The sequence below is a fragment of the Aspergillus fijiensis genome (genome assembly GCF_003184825.1).
Source record: "Aspergillus fijiensis CBS 313.89 unplaced genomic scaffold BO72scaffold_29, whole genome shotgun sequence".
Classification (NCBI taxonomy): Eukaryota; Fungi; Ascomycota; class Eurotiomycetes; order Eurotiales; family Aspergillaceae; genus Aspergillus; species Aspergillus fijiensis.
In genome coordinates this window covers 113,606-132,979 of record NW_024469005.1, presented here as the reverse complement: position 1 = coordinate 132,979, position 19,374 = coordinate 113,606, and the positions used below count along the sequence as shown (strand labels likewise).

Below are 19,374 nucleotides of genomic sequence, written 5' to 3'. Positions count from 1 at the left end.
CCCTATCGCTCAAATTCTCGAGGTCTCAAGGAATGAATGATTTTCACTGCCGCCAGAATTGCGGAAATACGGAAGGATATAGTAATAGTGGCGGCAGAGCCTCCAAAGGTGGTCTGGTCGTATCCGGCTTGGATCATTGAGACCGGTCAGCGTCTTTGTGCGAGGTCGGGGTGAACGGGAGGGAATGGGAGGTGGGGATGAGGAGATTCAGGATCCATCAAACTTGCTTGTTGAAGAAGGTGAGCTGGTAGACAAGTACGTAACAAGCAAAAAAGTCAGACATCCATGATCCATGCTCAGGTGGTTTGATGATATATGACTTAAGTCAGTTGCCTAGTACAGTACCACTAGCGATTGCGGTGCTAGATAATCCTATAACTATTCTTTATCAGGTCCGGAGCTGAGTACTCGAATAGGGAATCTACTCCTAGATTCGGACGACAGATCGATTGCCTGACCCAGTTGAGATAAGAGGCGTTCGTCAGCTTCCGAAGCTCTCTCTCTCTCTTTCTCCGGCTGTTCCGCCCTGGACCCGCAAATCTTGCAAGTGGACTCAGGGCTTGGAAAGGGTTCGGGGACTCAGGTAAGGGGCCCAGGGACCGGGGAGCTGGCTCCCGGGGACCAGATTGAGTTATGAATCCTTGGTATATATACATACCACTTGCTCTGCGGCCAAATACCATGGATTTCCGATGACCCCGACCCTGAGCTCAGCTCCTCTACTTCCTCAGAAAATTGTGGCCCACAGTCCACAAGCGAAAGTATGCTAGATAGATACCACAAAGCTCCCTGGCTGAAGTGCAACCTGTCGAAATCGGGTCTAGTCTCCGCAGTCAGTAGTGCTGGACTCATGGATGAAGCCAAATATGGAAGTTCTGGATTTCCACAAGTCGAGAGCCCTAACGAGGGTTAATTTCACCCACCCCAACGCTTCTATATGCACTTCTTCTAGTTTGGCTAGGAAGAGTTTTGTTCTCCTCTAGTCAAGGATGGTGACTGCCACAGCAACCCCTTTCATTGCATGTGTGTGGTACGCCTGGGTAATGTGCCCCAAATGCCCTTTGGTGTTACGCAGTCTTTGTGTGCATAGCGCAGCTTTGTTAGTCCTATTCTGTCAAACCGAAGCATAGTTCATCCGGTCTTCGGCTCCCAAGAAATTATCAAATCATAGAATTGTACACCAGGAAAACGCGGGTTTTCCTCGGATCTGCGCAATAATCTAGCTCTAGGACGCCATGAAGGGGAAGGAAGGAACGCGAGAAAGGAGATCAATTAAAGGAGGAGCTGCACCACTTGCGTCAGGACCAATGCGGCGAAAGCCGCTGCCACCGACGACCCGGCGGACATGGTCCTCCCTGCAGCCCCCGTGTACCCAATATTCAGTGAGTTGTTGTTGAACCCGACCGTGCGCAGCCAGGTAGGGGTGACGGTGTCGTTGGCCAGGATGTCCGAATGGTAGGCATCCAGGACGCCCGCGAAGCGCAGCGTGAACTGCCCCTCGGCTGGGTCCCCGTAGAATCGATCCTCGTCTTTGCCGTAGGTTCGATGGCTCTCAAAGTACCCGCGGATAGTGTAGTTTGCCGTCTCGCCGTCGAACTCCAGACTAACCGTCATAGCTGGCCACTCAGGCTGGTAGATGCCGTCATTGTCCTGGGCCCAGGGACCGGGTTCAATGTACCAGGGAACTATCTCTGTGGTGGTGCAGTTGGTCATGTTGGCTCTGAGAGCTCCCGAGCCGTCGTAATATGTATTGATGGTGCTTGAGAGACGATATGGTGGGCTCTGAGTAGTTTTGTTCAGTTCCCAATAGAACCAATCTTCGCCGTCCTTGTCGTCACGATACGTGGGTCTACCCCCCGCCCCTCTAGTCAGCCCTCTGTGATTCAAAATTTTGTAGTAAGGGCGAGTAACAGAGTCACTCGGGGATAGGGAAAGCGACGAACTGGGACGAAACATAGCTCCATTGTAAGGAGAGAAGATCCACCAGGGGCTCGCCAAAGCTAGTGATTGTAGAAAAGTCGAAGCTAGGGTCCCAGAGCATGAGGAAGGCATTCACGGGATCGCTGCTATTGTTCAATATGCTTGGCTCAGTCAAGGCGAGGATCGTGTCATATTGTACGGTGGTCGTAGTATTGGCGAGCAACGGGCACTGGGTGCTGTCGTTCGCAGCTAGGCCCGTAAAGGGCGTCAATTTCAACTCGGTAGTCCCATTGTAGTACGAGCCCACCCAGTAGTACGGATCGTGAAGAAGCGTCACGTTGTTGGGCCGGAAGGGCAGGGAAGCATTGTAGCTTGCATCATCCGCAGCGGTGGTGAGGAAGGGAAAGGCGAGGCTGAAGATCACAGCCTGAGCTGATACAGAGACACGCATTGTGCCTCCCTTGTGGAGGCCACTGGGCAATTTGGGCCTTGAGTCAATTATAAGGTATTTCTCCTTCTGTAGCCAAGCAGTGCTTGGGCTAGTGGGGTCTTAAACTTCTGTGGTAGCTTAGCCATGAACCAAGCCTTGCCGTTTAGTGCTTGGTCTCGGCTATTTACCCGAGAAGGGCTCGGTGACTCCGTATTATTGACTTCTAGTATTGGCATAACTATTATAAATTATCTATTGTCTGAGAATCACATCTATGACCTATATTATACTGTCACCCGAACTTGATCAAATGTGTTGCGGAGACTATCCAATTGACTGAATTCAGAGCACGCCCGAAAGCCAGAGGAAGGGTTGAGCCGGTTTATGTCTATTTGCATGTCAGATGTCCGTCCCTTAATCTAATTGGTTTAGCATTACCTCGTCACGAATTAGCCTGCAGTGGTCCAATGGAGTAATCCGAAGTTGGCGGATTTTCAATGGATTGTTCCTATTACTGCGGTCAAAAGAAAACTGTCTACTTCGACCGTGACCACATCCGGAAACAGAAATCAGAGCCGATATCGGATGGCCCCGTTGACACCCACCCAACACCCAATCAAAATTCCCGAGTCGTTACCAGTTACCTAATCTCAAGGCCTTGTCGATTCTGACCCCTGAGGCTCCTTTGTTATGATTCAGGGACCGGAAGAAGGGTCTGAAGATTCCAACCCTTGAGCCTTGCTTCCAAACTCATCGCTGCATGGCTATGCAAAGGTCTCACATACCGCATTATAAGCTATTTGATGTCTACATTAGATTCAACAGATCGCGAGATCCTGCTGAATGTCTCAGATCGACCGCAGAATTTCCGCCACAAGCTTTCGCCAATGCCAGCGATGAATGACAGTAGTCCCACACGAAGTTACTTAATAGAATTGGAATTCCTCTTAGACCGATCCTGGCCTGACGAGCTAGTGAGACTAACCCCTAGCAGATTCACCTCGGAAATTCCTTCTATGGCCAGAAGCTGCGCGATGCTTAGCATGGCCGCTCCTGTGAACCTCGGGTCTCACGGTCGTGTGGAAGTAGAGGTGCTGAACCCAGGCATCCGATATTTCGAGAGTGATAGTCATCAGCAACTCGTGGTATTTTGATGCGAGTGAGGCAACAAGGACCCTGTCGGGTCCCTGAGTCCCCTGATTCCTGCGATGGTGGTGCATGAACCCTGCAGAGATTCGCAAGATCGATCTCAGAGCGGAACAGCCGGATAGAAACTTGAGGCTGACGTACGCCTCTTAACTAGATCAGGCAATCAATCGGCAGATCATTTTAGCTAGGAGGAAAGTTCCCACTCGGGTTAGCTCCGGACCTTAAGGTTAAGGTATTGCAGCCGTAGGGCTCGCTTATTTACTGTGATAGTATAATTACCACCGATCTATCGACTAAGGAATAGGGTACCATTCATTTTGCTGAATGCCTTTTCTATTTCACTCGGTACCTGATTCTGTCTACCAATTCACTTCCATCAGATGGGTCCGCAATCTCCGAATTGCCTCTTTCCCCTTCACCTTTCTCCACCACGACACTTTTCGTATGCCGATCTCGGTCTTGATATCGAGAAGATACTACCCTAGTAGAGTATCGCCGGAGCTCTTTGTATCGAACCCACTTTCTGTCAATATGGTGAGATTCGAAAATGCAGGGCGAAGTGAATGTCGTCTCATGTATACCACATAGATGCTCTAATCTCGCCGCGTCTACTTTTTATGCCAGAGAAGAGCCTTCCACAATATGAAATTGAATACCAATGCTTGTTTCTTACTTACTGTACCTCAAAGCCAGCAGCACATGATGAGCCTGCGCCTAATGGGCCCCAGAGGACCACTGTTTTTCGAGTGCGTTCTATACTAAGGCCAAGGGAGCTTAGTTTTACATTGTTCGTGCCCACATAGTTCGCAGTAGACTAGACATTTTCGTGCAAAAGTACTCACTGGTAGTATAGGCATCCCCTAGAGTGCAATAGTTCGATGTCGTGAGAGCAGACTAGAAAACGTCTTAGCGAGTCTTGGTGTATATAAAGGGGACTGCTCTGTCAATCCTTGAGTCTTTCACAGCAATTCATCTTTCAGTCACTCATTTGTCTCTACCTTCAGTCATTCTTTCTTTCTCACCTTTATTTCATTTTCTTTACCAGACTTTCTTTACAACCTCATCATGCTCTTTGTTCAAATCTAACTCGTTCCTTTATTCATTCTTTCATATCTCAAGATCGTCATGTATGTGCCTGCCTTATTGGCAGCCGGCGCCCTTGCCGGAACAGCTACAGCAAGCACCACTTCTTGTCCGAAGGCCTGCTCTTTGAGCACCAATCCTTTTAAATGGATTCCCTACCATTCCGTCAGTCGAGTCGCTACTTGCAGCCAGCCCATGTTGCTCGACTTCGCTCTTTACAACCCATTGAATGATTCCCAGACCCACTCAACCATCTACGCCTGCACCACGGAAGAGGAGGATACTTCTACCTCTTCTGTAGCGAAGAGAGCCGTAGTTGCGGTAAATTCTACTTCGACTACGTCTTCTGTGAACTTTGAGTTGGGTACTTGGGGATCTGCCGTCGACTCGGCCGACGACCAGCTTCAGAAGGCCCTGACTGATCTGGAAGCTTACATGGTATCTGACACGGACAGAAACTTCATGTTTGCGTACTCCGGGCAGGCGGTGATTGGACTCTATATCGGGGGCCGATATGACCCTTCTACCACCGCTGCTACCTTAGCGGGGTTGATGCGTTCCTCTCTTTCCTCCGAGGGGTCATTTAACCAAATGGCTCTGCAGTCCTGTGGGTCTACCGCCAACTATATGGTTGGACTGGCCATCAGTCTGGATGGAGACCTTCCTGCGGTGCAGCAACTGGTGAAGACGTGGAGCGAGGCAGGCTGTGTCACGGGGTTTGACTCGTTTGACTCCAACACTGACTTGACCGCGACGCTGGCCACTGTTGCTCCGCTCCGCTCCAACTCCGCGACGCTCGCTGCTCGCGACGATACCTGCTCCACCGTGCAGGTGGTTTCGGGCGATTCCTGTACGAGCCTGGTGACAGAATGCGGCATCACTTCCACGGAATTCTACGACTACAACACCGCTTCCGACCTTTGCTCCACCCTGGCAGTTGGTCAGTACGTGTGCTGTTCCTCGGGAGACCTACCAGACTATTCGCCCCAGCCATACAGTAATGGCACCTGTTACACGTACCTGGTGGAGTCGGGTGACTCGTGCTCCACGATTGCTGCATCGAACAGCCTGACCGTCGATGATATCGACTCATTCAACAATCACACCTGGGGATGGCTGGGATGTGATGACCTCCAGGCGGGCGAGAACATCTGTCTGAGTAGCGGGGATCCTCCCTTCCCCGCCCCAGTGACGGGCGCCACCTGCGGTCCCCAGGTTCCTGGTACTACGGCCAATGGCACCGACTATGACGAGTGGGCGACGCTGAATCCCTGCTCGCTCAACGCTTGTTGTGATGTCTGGGGCGAGTGTGGCACCACCCCGGAGTTCTGTACTATCACAGAGTCCACCACGGGCGCTCCAGGTACTGCGGAAGCCGACACGAATGGATGCATCTCGAACTGTGGCCTTGATATTGTCAATAACTCCACGGCTCCCGACGAGTTCTTTGCAATTGGGTACTTCGAATCCTTCAACGTCGAGCGCAGCTGTCTCACCATGGATGCCAGCATGATTGACACCAGCAAGTATACTCACATTATCTTCGCCTTTGGAACCATTAACTCCGACTATTCCATCAGCATTAATCAAACCGACCAGTTTGAACAGTTCCTCAATCTTACGGATGTCAAGAAAGTCGTCTCCTTCGGAGGGTGGGATTTCTCTACCTCCAGCGACACGTACACGATCTTCCGAGAGGGCGTGACGTCCACGAACCGCGCTCTCTTAGCACAGAATATCGGAGACTTTGTGTCTCAGTATGGCATTGACGGGGTGGACTTTGACTGGGAGTATCCTGGTGAGCCTGATATCCCGGGCATCCCCGCCGGTAGCGACGAGGATGGTACGAACTATGTGGCATTCCTGAAGGAAGTCCGGTCGGCTATTGGCACGGACAAGACCCTGTCCATCGCGATGCCCGCCTCGTACTGGTATCTTCGTGGCTTCCCCGTTGCCGATATCAACGATATCGTCGATTTCATTGTGTACATGACGTATGATCTCCACGGGCAGTGGGATTACGGAAACACTTCTGCCGATGATGGCTGCGCGGACGGCAACTGCCTGCGCTCGCACGTGAACCTGACGGAGACCACTTATGCCCTGTCCATGGTGACCAAAGCCGGGGCGGACTCCAACAAGTTGATGGTCGGAGTGAGCAGTTACGGCCGGTCCTTCGAGATGACTACAGCGAACTGCACCGGTCCGGAGTGCACCTACGTGGGCCCGGACTCGGGGGCCACGCCAGGCCGCTGCACTCAGACTGCGGGCTACATCGCCAACGCCGAGATTAACGAGATAATTGCCACCAATCCCACCGTGCAGGTTCTCTTCGACAGTGGCAGTGATTCTGACATCATCGTCTACAACGAGACCCAGTGGGTCGGATACATGACCAATACCACCAAGAGCACCCGGACCACCTACTACCAGGGTTTGAACATGGGTGGTACGACCGAGTGGGCAATCGATCTCGAGTCCTTTATCACTTCGCCTACCGACGCTACGGCCTTTGGCGATTACCTCGTCGAGCTCAAGGCCGAGGTAGACGATGATGAGACCGAGTTCATTGCCACGAACCAGACTTGCTCTGACCCCAGTTCGGGTGATGAGAGCGGCCTGCAAGCCAGTGAAGAACGAGGGGTAGCTGCGTATGTTAATTGGCTAGTGGAGGATAGTTTGAAGTCGCGTATGTGTTATTGCCTCCCTTCATGGAGCGAAGTTATTGCTAACCCTCTTATGCAGCGACTGAATGGACTCGCAAGATGTTCATGAGTACGGGAGCGGGGGCCACCCAGTGTGATCTTTACCCCGACGGAGAATGTCCCTTCCCAACGGGTTTCTGCTCAGACTATAACGTGTCGGCAGAGTACTGGGCCGAGTACGTCGTGGCTAATGCATACCAGTATATTACCGAGCTCGGGTCGCTGTTCGACTTTGCCACGCAGAACGAGACGCTGAGTATCGACGCCATCGTGGACGACTTCCCGGTCAAATCGGGGGCCACGGTACCCGACTGGGCGACAATTCTCACCAATGTCGGCGGGGTCATGGGCATTGTGGGGAGCGCTATCCCGGGGCTGGACGCGGAAGCGGACACAACGATGATCGGGACGCTGAGTGGGATCTTCTCGCTGGCGGGTTCCGACGTCTCCAGCGCCGACGCCACAGACGCGGAGACAACCACGCTGGAGGCGGCGGTGCAGACTGTTTACAGTGGCATGTACCAGAGCGTGAAGGATACGCTGATCGCGCTCTTTGAGACGGGCGACATCTCTTCTTGGCCCTCAGACTTGCGCACGGGCGACTACACCTTCGAGGTCGCCAATTTTCTCAATGGGCGGTACATGTTCGAGCTCACCGGCACGCAGGCGTCTGACATCGAGAATACCTTCAACAGCTATCTACGCCAGTACTTGGTGGGCACCGCGCTAGTTTCGGCTAATTACTACATCCTGAAGGGAGCGTACTCGACGAGCAAGTGCGCCTCGGTCTCCAGTGGCACTGTCATCGGCGACTACTGCTACACCCTCGAGTACCCCGGCGCCGGGTGGGAGCTGGTCAAGCAGATCATGACCGACCCGATCAGCAGCGACGACCTGACCAAGCTGACCGACACCTACGGCGTCGACCTCGAGACCCTGTATTCCAACTCCTACACCTGCCAGAACACCACGGGCACCTACAGCGGCGTCGTCGATATTGACGTCCTCACCGCCTCGTCCACCGTGCCCACCTGCTTCTTCAACCTGCCCGTCTTTACGGTGGAGACCTCGGATGAACCCACCATCAACAACTTCCTCTCCTCGCCCTGTCTCGTGTGGGACCGCAACACCACCGCCAAGACCGCCGAGCTGGGCGTCACCTGGATGCCGAGCAACCTGGCCGATGTGTTTGTCCGGGACTTCTGCGAGTGCAATGCCTCGGGGAGGGAGTGCTCGGAGGTGTAAGCCAGCTCCCTCGGGTGTACAGCATGTATGCTGAGCGGAAGACTCGGGGTTGTCCCCCCGCTTGTTGGAGGAGGTTGGACCAAAAGTTTATCTACCTTGATATGTTTAACTCATAATCAATAATAGCATTGTGTATACAATCTACTACTATCCCATATTCCTCGTGAAGTGTTCATCAGTCCCCACTCCATTCAGAATCAGAAGACTAGTATGATCACGATTTCCAAGGAAGGATTCGACAACTGTATCTCCACTTGAAGTTGATCTGTATACTGTGGATCTCTGCTATAAACGCTACATTGGGAATGGACCGACCAGTTCGTCATAACGAGGATTGTGTTGGGAGTTAGTGATTTCTATCTGAGGGGTAGATATCTATATCCCACGGATCGAGCGCTCTATTCCGGAACCAACCACATACCTCCCGAAGGCGTGATTATATCGACACCGATGAAATCTCAAGGACGGGAAAGACGGAACGACTTCTCGGATCCTCGGCGGTTCTTTGCTAATAGAGCCAACTGGGCCCATCTGCGTGTGTGAACTAACTCGCTCGGTGAATTGCTGGATCGTCCACGGTGTAGCCCGGGTTACTCGGGAACGCTGACAGTACCCACCTAATTTAAGTAGCGTCCTGTAGTTCTCTGGCCCTTTAGGCAAGAGGGGCCTTCTCGCTACGACGAATTCCAAAATGTCGGAGTAGATCGGCGTATTGCATTTTGTTGGACGGGGCACAAGTCCTCAGCATCGTGCGGGGACCCCACAGGACTACTAAGATGCCACTGTACTTCCTGGTTCTTGATGAATTGAAGTCTAGCTGGAGATGGTAAGAGATGATCACTCGAGTCCTGCCCTACTACTGTTGAAGGGTTGCATGTGTAGGGCTCTTGCATTGACTACCCATTCTTCGACTTTTGGTCGTGGGGAGCGCGATTATGCTTCCCTATGGTATATGCCCTAGAGCCTTGGCACTTGTCTTCGCATAAAAGATAAGCTAGACCGTAACAGTGATAGACTCTCTTATTCTATTGGCAAGTGGGGGTGGATGCAGCTGCAGGACCACGTGCTGCTATCCCTGAGTATATTTTGATCAGCGTCTGCGGCGCTTGCTGCCAATCGCGGTGTTTTCTGGCTTTTGAAAAGATGTAATGAAGCCCCCTCAGTGGATAACACCGATATCTAACAACTGGGCTACTAGTTAGTGCATCGGTATCGAGCCTTGAAGAGAAAAAGGGAAAAAGAAAGCAGTCTTGTTGCAGCCGGGATTGAAAATGAAAGAGATCTGAATTCCTAACACCAATGCCCTGCGCCAGTGGAGCCGGCGATAATCCTTCGATTGGATCCGTTTGTCTTCGAGACTCGCTTCTTTCTCATGGTCTGTCTCTAGGCTCGTGGTAGATGTTTTTTCAACCACAGGCCCACGAGTGGGCGACATAGCAGGTGACCATCAGATACCGTACTGTCCGAGCCTCGGAGGTCTCTCTGCCCCTTTGAGCTTCTTGACTACGTAAGGACAATCTTTTGGACCGTTCTCAATATACTCAGCTTGTTGAAAAAGTGCTCGGGCTTCCGGTATGGCGGTAGCGGTTCCCACTATCTAAGCTACACTGAGCTCTCGCTTTTATCATCATCCTCATCCTCATCATCAGACTCGTTCCTGAACAAGGAATCAATCCTAGAGGAGCCGGCGGGAGCGGAGACTTCACCCTGTGGATGGTGGCACTGGCCTCCTAGATCCGGAAAGCGAAGTTCCCATTCCGGACGTCTAGCCTCGGACACGCCCGCCTGATCCAACAACAAATCGAAGGCCGGAACGTTGGCACCACAGTCCCAGTTTGGAGTCCGGTGGCCTACGAGGTGCGCAATGACTCGTTCCGTGGCCACTGCGTTCCGTCTCTCCGACAATATGGTCCCGAGACTGTCGGGCCAGCACCCGTCTATGATCGCAAGCATCTCACTCTCGCCCAAAGGAAAGCCCTTGGATCGTGCTAAGGCCTCACGCATGATCTTTCCGTACTCCTCGGGACCAAGCGCAGAATTCCTGTAGTAGGCAATCTGGCAGATCACGGATGGTTTGAATCGAAGTGATGGTCGAGCATGGAGAATGGACTGGAGCAGGTGGATAGAGCGGAATCCCAGGGCGACGACTTGTTCCAGTACGCGCTCCGTCCCTGGGACCTGGGGCTCATGCGTGAGAAGAAGCTGGAATGTGGCCAGCTTGTCATCGTCCCAGTCCGGGCCCGTTAGCGAGAGGAGAACATTTTCCGGGATGACGGTGTTTGGTCGAAGCGTGAGAATCTCGCGGAAAATCCCCTCGAGATTTGCGGGCCCGAAACCGTCGCAGATGGAAGATAGCAGCGCGGCGGGGAGCTCGATGGAAGGACGCTCCCTCAAGAGGACTCGTGATCGCCCTAAGTCTCTCAGTGCAAGCCACAAGGCATGGCCGGACAAAGGGGCTCCGGGCCAACGCTGCAGCACCCGTTGGAGCACCCAGTCCGGCGACTCACAGACCAGCTCCACAGTCTCTGGAGACAGCATTAAGTCATCGGGCGCTCTGCTCAGGAGTCCACGCACGGTTAAAGACATATGTTTCCACTCGTGGTCCCGCCGGACTTTCGGCTCAGCAGACAGCTTTCGCTTGGTCACCAACTGAAAGGAACGCCGGATCGCCAGGGCGGACTTCAAGATCTCGTCTGTGATCTGCTCGGATGTATTGGTGGTCACCACCTGATAAACTGCCCAATCGGCCGCCGCTGACTGAACTGCGTGCATCAATTACATGGTTAAAGTCATATGTGCTGTACGGTCAAGGAGCATTTTCGCATCCGCATCGCTCAATGATGCAGCATGTACGGCCATGGTAAGTGTATGTTGGTCAAGCTTAAGGTTGGGGTCGCTTGACACTAATGACGCCAAATGCTGGCGACTACAGCCTGATGTAAGGATCCTCTCCAGGTCCGTGAGAGAGAATTGGCGAGGAGTGGAATCGTAAGCAAGTAAAATTTCGATAAGGTCGAATTCAGCTGGAACAAAAACCTGGGTGGCCCAAAGAACCACGTCGTTGGAAACCCTTAAGGCTGCATTTGATCTGAAGAGGAGCTCCGTGAACAGCGCCTGATGACGAGAATTGCCCAGAGCCGCTCGAACGGCCTTTCTGATATTACCGTCGACAAGTCCAGCGGATTCATTACTAGTGTATACCGAAAGACCTCTCGAGCATCCTGGAAGACGAGTAGTGTTCTGGTGCACTCCAAAATGGCTGAGAGGCCACGAAGTGGCTGTCAAACGGCAGCACGCTCGCGACAAATTGTTCGACATCTTGGAGGGTCTCACTGAAGTGGAAAAGGTGTCGGAGAGTCCTCTCAGTGACACGTAATGTGGCTTTGGATGCTATAAGCATGTTGACAAGTTTGGGCCCATGACGGAACATGTGTTTTTGGATCTTCTTGGACTATTTAAAGCCTGCGAATTGGTCGGCCAAGATGCCTATTTGTTGGTAATTTTCGCGTGACAGGGAAGCTGGCTCTCGATCGACCAGAACTGTCTCTATAGCAGTCTGTATATCCTCTGACCCAGCCTGACTGAGCACTAACTGCAGAACCCTCGGTTGCCCGAACTCAATGGCAGATATCAGCGCGGACTTAGTAATACTCGCGCCACATCCGATCAGGTAAGATGCGAGCTCAAAGTGACTTGCGCCACATGCAAAGGAAAGCCCGGTTTGCGTCACCACAGGTCGGTTGATGTCCCATCCCCGAGACAAGAGTGCTTCAATGACCTCTCTGAAGTCATACCGACAGGCTAGTTAGAAGAGAGTTGGCTTCGAATCCACGACTAGGGCGTTGTATCCGCCGTCGATCAATTGCGAAAGAGACTTGCGATACCGCAGGGTAAAGCTTTTGACCCGTCTGTCAAAAGGAAACTCCCTAAACTCGTTTTCGGCGGACCAGAAACCTTGCAAGTGTCTTGCAAGAGGTGCTTCTTGTCTTAGCTTTCCAGCCTGAGCACAATGAACAAGCCATGATCTTGAGGCGTACGCGTCAAAGGTATTCTTGCTTTTGTCCAACCACCAGGAGGTGGGGGCAGAAGGGGTTCGTATCCATAGGCTAGAGGGCTGGTGATCATTGAGATAAGACATGCAATGTGCGGCCATGCGAGCATGCGCGGTCTCGGGACTGTACTCTGCTAATGTTTGAATGAATTCCTTAACTGAAAAATGAATCAATCGAAACTTCTGAGGTGATGAGGAGGTTAGCTCAACAATCGTAGGGCATGAATCCAGAACATCTCGGGCAGTGAGATTTGACCATTGCTTCCCAGGTTTGTAGTTGACAGCAGAGAGAAAACCCGGAACTTCGGACAACTCTTTATGCAAACCATATACGAGGAGTGTCAGTATCAGTCGGATTTGTTCTTGCCCTTCGGGGTCCTGGTCCTTCGAAATGGTGGCTAAGAGTATAGAATAGAGGCCTTTGGTGTCGGGAGGCACAGCCTTTAACTTGGCGACAAATGTATCGGGCTCTTTTGCTTTAATCCTGCGCAAATATTCCAGTGATAGATGGACCCACAGAAACCTACCACCATTAGTCAATTGGTCTACATGCAGCACGATAAGCTGAGGACACCCATACATTTTACTTGCCCTTTGCTTCAATATTAATTCGACCTCGTTCTTAACATCGAGGCGTGAAAAGTACCATCATTTATCGGAAGCAGCAGAATGGAGAGCCTTTGTGAAATGGGTCGCTTCGCGTCATGCGGCTCTACCGCAGGATCTCTAGGACGAAGCAGTCGGAAACCCCGCGCTCAAACACAATGATATCCGATCGCGTAATCGCACAAGTATAAGGGACAAGCCATGCCTCCCTGTGTGAGACTAGCAGGTGCTCCTCAATACCGGGGCTCGGGGGGGGGTTGGGTCGCTTCTCTTCCTATCCGGGCCGAAGATCTCGTGCCACGCCTCATCGATGATTTCGAGGAAGGTAATTCGTTGTCGTTATCTCAACCCAGCACGTCCTCCACATCGGATGATGCGCGTCCGTGCAGCGAGCTTTGAAGGAACGGATGGGCCAGGTGAGTTTTATGGTTTCTCCAGACATCGATGATTGCAGGGTTGGTTGGCTTTTGGTCTTTGAAGGAGAGAAGTGGACGGAAGGGGAGGTTGGGAAGGAACCGCCGGGTGAAGGGAAGTAACTGCCAGGTCATGACTAGGCGGAGTAGGTCCTCTTGCCCTCTTGTGAGAAATCTACGGTCGTAGCTGGAGGTCTGAGAGAATGTAGTAGCGGGTTGATTTGGAGACATCAAGGGCGAACCAAGCAGGATCAACTCGGTTTGTGTAATAGGTATCTGTATGCGTGAGCACTTCAAGATAATGACAACTGTACACCCTCGTAGTCAGCTGAGCTACACCTACCAGCCAGTCGAAGAATACTAGAAAAAGACAAAACAAGAAAGCAAAACTCGAGTTCATAAATCGTCAGGACTGGGTAGGACACGATATATAGTTACAACCCCAAACCAAGCTCATCCCACAAGATCTTGCTGCCGCTTTCCCCTCTCATTACCCTGCTATGTCCACTACCCCGTTCGGCTCGATGACCATCTGCCACATCAAGATTATATCCAAGAAATAGAAGTGAACTTCGCTTGCGCATTATTCCGAGGGAGTTACCGTCTTCCCCCAACACAAAAACACAAAGCAAAACTGTACAATATAATAAACAATTGTCTCGAACACGCATCGACTAATTTACCCAGAGTATGGATTATGCTGGGGGTGGTAGGGAGGATAGCTGGCTTGCATTTGCATGCGGAGGCGACGGTCTATTCGGAATCAATGTTAGTACAGGTTCAATGCAAGTATTAAAGAAAGAAATGAGAAGGGCGGAAGAAGCGATTAGGTTAGGCAAGCCATGCTCTTGAACGCACCTTTCTCGAAATCCCGCCACCGTTTCATCGTAATCTGACTGCTGTCAAACTCGCCCTCGCCCGCCTCGTGGCCCTTGTCTTTGCCGCCCGCCGTCTGCCGCGTGTCACCCCAGCTGAAATCGTCAAACTTCCAATACGAGTACGTCGGCAGCACGAAGTTCCACACGGGCAGCGACAGCAGGTAGATCAACATCCACAGCACGTAAACCATCCTGTGGGCGGTCACCACCACTAACACACCTGGTAGTCCCAGGATCAAAGCTAACAGAACCAAGGGCAACACCTGGACGGGTCGGTGGACAATCGAGTTGATCACAACGTAAAAGGTGAAGGCGATGGCGGCGGGCAGCACGAGCGTGCCCACCAACTCGATGAAAATGACGAATTGCATGCTGAAACAGAAGGTACCGCAGAGGTCGCGCACCAACACCAACTCCATCAGATTGTGCACGGTACTGTTGATCCATCGCCGGCGCTGAGAGAGTAGCACCATGAACTTGTCCGGCACCTGGGTCTTGCACACGGCCTGCGGCACGAAGATCTGCTTGCGCTTGGGAAAGGTTCGGAGCATGAGTGTCGACAAATAGCGGTCCTCACCCAGAAGAAGCAGGTTCTTCTTATGGAGTGTGTCCACGACGTTCTCTGAGTAGTGTTCGACCACATCCGGGTTGGCGAGAATCGGAACCCAGTAGTTTTGCCCGCCCTTGGGCGCTTTGATACGATACATCGAGAAACATCCTGGAAGACAGGTCACACCACCAAAGACAGATTCGAATGACTTGGCCTGGTGATGAGACACAAAGTATCTAGATGGTTGGTTAGTTTGGGCCCACAATAAGAACAGAGAAGTAAGTAAAAGAAGAGAAGCATACTCGAACACCTGAATCATCGTCACCCAACTGTCGGTCTTGTTGGCAATCTTCGTCTCGCCACACAGTCCCATAACATCCGGATCTTTCACCATCGCCGAGATCATGTGCGTCAGACTGTCCGGAAACACCTTGGTGTCTGCATCGACACACAGAAGAACCTCGTAGAAGTCCGGCGGAATTCCGGTCACCAGCCAAAGCCCATTGAACATCTCAAACTCCAGCTCCGTCATCCGTTCATCGAACATTACCTTCTGCAAGAAAGACATCAAAATGATCTGACTATCTCTCTTACCGCGGTTACCGGGTTTGGACTGGGTAGCTTCCGCCGGTGTCCCACATTTCACGACGATCATCATGGGCACGCGCTGCTGCTTTTCCTCGGGAATGATCGAGTTTACGCCGTAGTCGTAGAAGCCGGCGTAGACCTTGGCCATGTTGTGCCGCTTGGATCCGGTGGCTACGGCAACATAAGAGAAGGGCTGGACCTCGTCCATCGGGACGATCGGATCACGCATCATGCGCAGAACAATCTCTGGGGTGGAAAACTCCTCGCCTTTACCCTTAATCATTCCATCACAGATCACGATAATGGTTTTGTGGCTGTTCGGATAGTCGGTCATGGCAATTGAGTCCAGCGTGGAGCGAATACCCTCTTCACCTTCCGAGTAACAAGTCACCAGACATAAAGAATGAGCCAAGGGGAAACCATACGGCTGCCACTCGGGAGGGGGCTGAGGAATGACCGCTTCATGGACGAAGCCACCTAATCCAGCAGACTCCGATTCCGGCATTGCAGTTGAATACCGAGAGTCCTGAAGTGCCAAGCTAGATCGACTCGCTGAGTTGGCATGGCGCGAACCGTCAGCCGTCAAACTACCTCCGCTTTCGTTGTAGTTCTGCCTGTATACGGAGTTGCTCCCACCGGGTACCAAGCGGGTTGTCGAATTCTGACTGGCCATCGTCACATATTGATATTTCTGCTTGCCCCCGTTACTCACGGTGTATGGACTGGAGAAGCGAGACGTGGTGGGCAAGAAGCTGGCCCTCTTACCGGGCCGCTCCAGCATAGTCGGGTCTGCGACTCGTGGTCCTGGGCGGTAAATATCATTCGACCAGTCCTCAATTTGCTGGTTCCGCGTTTTGGAGTCAGCCGCCATGCTAGTCCGAGCCGGGGCGTACTGCTTGGCCAGGAACCACTGGAAAAGCAAAGCAAAGATAAATTTCACCACAACAATCGAGAGGATGAAGATCAGTGATACGTAAAGCACCACCTTGGAAGCAATGCAGCCAACCGTGTCGGTGTCGATGCTGCCGACCTTGATGATCTGAGACAAACACTTGCCGATCTTTTTCTCCTCGCCAGTCTGCAGATAGTACGTGAGATCGACCCCGCGCACGGCCGAGTTCTCGCGAAGCTCATCAAATTTCTTCGGATATTTGACTTGCGTTGTGTCAAACCACCGTAGAAGATCCAAATCCAAGACATTGCCAGAGTAGACGGCAAGATTCCTGCTCTTATTCTTGGTGTCTTCCCACGTGTAATACACGTCACCGGAGCTTTTCAAGTTATAGAACGACTTACGAGCCGAACCGGAAGTGTGGCAGGCCCAGCCGAGGTAGTAAGACTCCGTCGTGTTCGGCTCGGACGAACCGTCCTGGTTGAACGCATGACACGGGAAGTACCACGCAAGGTCGCCATCTGAATTTGTCGGCACATCAGATCCATCGGCAAGAGTGATCAAGCCCTTGCACTCCCCGTTGACCTCCTGAAAGAAGAAGCTACCGTCTTGGCCTCCGTATTTATGCGATAGATCCCAAAGCACGTTAGTCCCAGCCGGAATGCCCGCAGCCGCGGGGTGCGTCGAGTGCGACAAGTCGTATGCCTGACCGTGGAAGATCATGTAGCTACTACTGACTTCATTGACCCTAAGCCGAGTCGGGGGAGTGCCGCAAACGGTGGCCGTGAAACCGAAGGTGAGGAAACCGACGAATGCCCCAATCAGCAAGATGATACTGATCAACCCAATCTTCTCCCGCCAGGCGCTTCTCTGGGCCTTCTGCGGCATGCCGAAGCACCTCAGGATGAAATCGGGGGCCCAAAAGGTGATGATGGCGCAATACGTGGTCCAGGGACTGGGTGGCCGGACCTGCTCCAGCGCCTTCTGGCGTTCTTTTTCTGCTGCAGCAGCCCTCTTCTTGATTCTGCGAGATGATCTTCTCTTCTTGATACGACGTTTCTTGGGGGCCCTTTCCATCGGCTGATTGACATTTCCCTGAGTGACGTATACACCTGTCTTCCCTTTCGATTCCGAGCTTCGCGAGCTATTTGTGTCCGCTTCCTGCTCGCGACCCATCATGGGCTCGTCCCCGGTCTGGGACGGGTAGGTCGGCATGTTCTGCGACTTCTGGCGATAGTGGTAATGAGGATGGTTCTGGTCCACTCGGGTGCGTTCCGGTTTCACGAAGCTCTTTCGATTCCTCGAGTCTGTCCCCCAGTCGCCCCTCTCCACATCCGCATCGCTTCGTCTCCTGGAGCTGCGTGAGCGATGGTGCCGGTGATGGCGATGTCCCGACGGGGAGCTGTCTTCGGGATCATGGTGACCTGTCGACTCGCGGGTACGGTGGCGCCTCCGGGAAGATTCGCGATACGAGTCAAATGTTTCTTCTCGTCGCGGGGAAGCCTTCCCCGGACGCTGAGGTAAGGACATGGCCCTGATGCCTGGAAATTTCAATTCGGATTAGTGATTCATCGCCACCGGTCGCAAAGGCGCAGGATATTTCTTTGAGTGTATGCGAACAAGGTAGAATTCGAGATGTTGATTTTGCGCGTGGTTTGCATGTGAAATGCGGACAGTTGGGGGAGAGTGATAAGATAGCATCAAGGAAAGACCTCACCCACCTTCACCTCAGCATAAACAACAGGTGTGAGGAACGGCCTTGCAACAACCTGGTCCGAATTTCGCCTTTAGGTAGGCAGGAGACACTTCTCGCCGGAAATGCAGACGATGCGCGCAACAGCTGCTGGCAGCTCCGTGGTTGGATGCCAGGAAATCCTCCGTGGACAAGTAAGCCAGGAATGAATGTGGAGAAAGAGGAAGAGATTCCAGCACAGAAAGCGAGCGCGGATGCAACAGGCGGAATTTTTGCTGCCAAGGAACGAGCGACTGGAGCAGACCAGCGAGATGAGCGAGCGAACGCAATGGATGAAGAGCAAGTGGTGGAAAAGGAAAGGAGAGATGGGTGAAACCACGGCGCTGCGGGCGATAGTGCGGAGTAACCAGCAACTAGCGGTGGTAGTCCCTGTAGGCTAGATAACTTAGAGGCTAGCAGAGAAAATGAAAATACGGGAACCCAAGATTGTTCAGCCAAAGGTACCGTCCGTATCCAAATATTGATAATTACGCCGGGTCTCTTTCCCACGTTGCGCCAGAAGATCACGGGGGACCCGTTTCTTATCGTTGCCAAGCCAGTCGAGTCGGGCCCATCCGATCAGCGAAGGAAGGCAAGAAAGAAAGAATGCTGGTGGGGTAGAAAAATGGCAGGCAGCGGTGACAGATGGTGGGAGGAATGTGTCCTATGAATAATGCCACGAGAAAGAAGAAGGATAAGAATAGGAGGAAATTGATGGTTGGAGGATGACGATGACTGGCTTATGGCATGAAATGAGATGAATGGGATAAATGAGATAAATCCTGCGTACGGCGTACTGTACACAAACAGTCTTCCGGTACATGTGCTGCTGCGGGCGGTCGCTAGGGGCAATGGATGGCCTGAGGTGTGTGCCCCGCTAACACATACTAGGTAGACTAACTATCAGCCAGACCAGCGAATCTCACCGACACACGAAAGATTGGTAGGAGCATCTACAGAAAGAGTTATAAATTGGAGTCTGATGCTGGTAGATAAGAGTCTATCCATCTGACGCTCTTACACTCTGAATCCCTTCCCTTCTCAATTCTGAGACAATCAGGCAGAGACTGGTAGAGAGAATGGAGAAGCATGCAGTCCAAGCTGAGGTATCCAAGGTCGAGAGCAAGACCCT

General features: G+C 52.4%; 7 protein-coding genes across 7 annotated transcripts; 2 read left to right on the top strand and 5 right to left on the bottom strand.

Moving 5' to 3' along the window:
• Positions 1-1,272: 1,272 nt before the first annotated feature.
• Positions 1,273-2,400, bottom strand: BO72DRAFT_430912 (uncharacterized protein; the record flags this gene model as incomplete). Its single annotated transcript, XM_040943117.1, has 2 exons — positions 1,944-2,400; positions 1,273-1,849 (listed from the first exon to the last, which is right to left on the bottom strand). Exons 1-2 carry the CDS (start codon positions 2,369-2,371, stop codon positions 1,273-1,275), a joined length of 1,005 nt encoding a protein of 334 aa, XP_040800383.1. The 5' UTR covers positions 2,372-2,400.
• Positions 2,401-4,591: 2,191 nt separating this feature from the next.
• Positions 4,592-6,751, top strand: BO72DRAFT_342871 (glycoside hydrolase; the record flags this gene model as incomplete). The annotated part of the gene is made up of 1 exon (XM_040940634.1): positions 4,592-6,751. A coding segment is annotated over one exon (2,160 nt), but the record flags the coding sequence as incomplete, so codon positions are not given.
• Positions 6,752-6,763: 12 nt separating this feature from the next.
• On the top strand, positions 6,764-8,532 carry BO72DRAFT_379988 (uncharacterized protein; the record flags this gene model as incomplete). Its single annotated transcript, XM_040941366.1, has 2 exons — positions 6,764-7,271; positions 7,328-8,532. 2 exons carry the CDS (start codon positions 6,764-6,766, stop codon positions 8,530-8,532), a joined length of 1,713 nt encoding a protein of 570 aa, XP_040800381.1.
• Positions 8,533-10,134: 1,602 nt separating this feature from the next.
• Positions 10,135-11,070, bottom strand: BO72DRAFT_486753 (uncharacterized protein; the record flags this gene model as incomplete). The annotated part of the gene is made up of 2 exons (XM_040947953.1): positions 10,135-10,943; positions 11,040-11,070. The coding sequence occupies 2 exons, from the start codon at positions 11,068-11,070 to the stop codon at positions 10,135-10,137; spliced, it is 840 nt and encodes a 279-aa protein (XP_040800380.1).
• A 232-nt stretch (positions 11,071-11,302) lies between these two features.
• Positions 11,303-12,129, bottom strand: BO72DRAFT_448883 (uncharacterized protein). The gene has a single exon (XM_040944897.1). It carries the CDS (start codon positions 11,848-11,850, stop codon positions 11,308-11,310), a length of 543 nt encoding a protein of 180 aa, XP_040800379.1. The 5' UTR covers positions 11,851-12,129; the 3' UTR covers positions 11,303-11,307.
• Positions 12,130-12,183: 54 nt separating this feature from the next.
• Positions 12,184-13,277, bottom strand: BO72DRAFT_132848 (uncharacterized protein). The gene is made up of 2 exons (XM_040939109.1): positions 13,164-13,277; positions 12,184-13,106 (listed from the first exon to the last, which is right to left on the bottom strand). Coding segments are annotated over exons 1-2 (771 nt in total). The 5' UTR covers positions 13,166-13,277; the 3' UTR covers positions 12,184-12,337.
• Positions 13,278-14,428: 1,151 nt separating this feature from the next.
• chsF (chitin synthase CHS3) lies at positions 14,429-18,040 on the bottom strand (the record flags this gene model as incomplete). Its single annotated transcript, XM_040941379.1, has 2 exons — positions 14,429-15,266; positions 15,333-18,040. The coding sequence occupies 2 exons, from the start codon at positions 18,038-18,040 to the stop codon at positions 14,429-14,431; spliced, it is 3,546 nt and encodes a 1,181-aa protein (XP_040800377.1).
• Between the last annotated feature and the right edge of the window lie 1,334 nt (positions 18,041-19,374).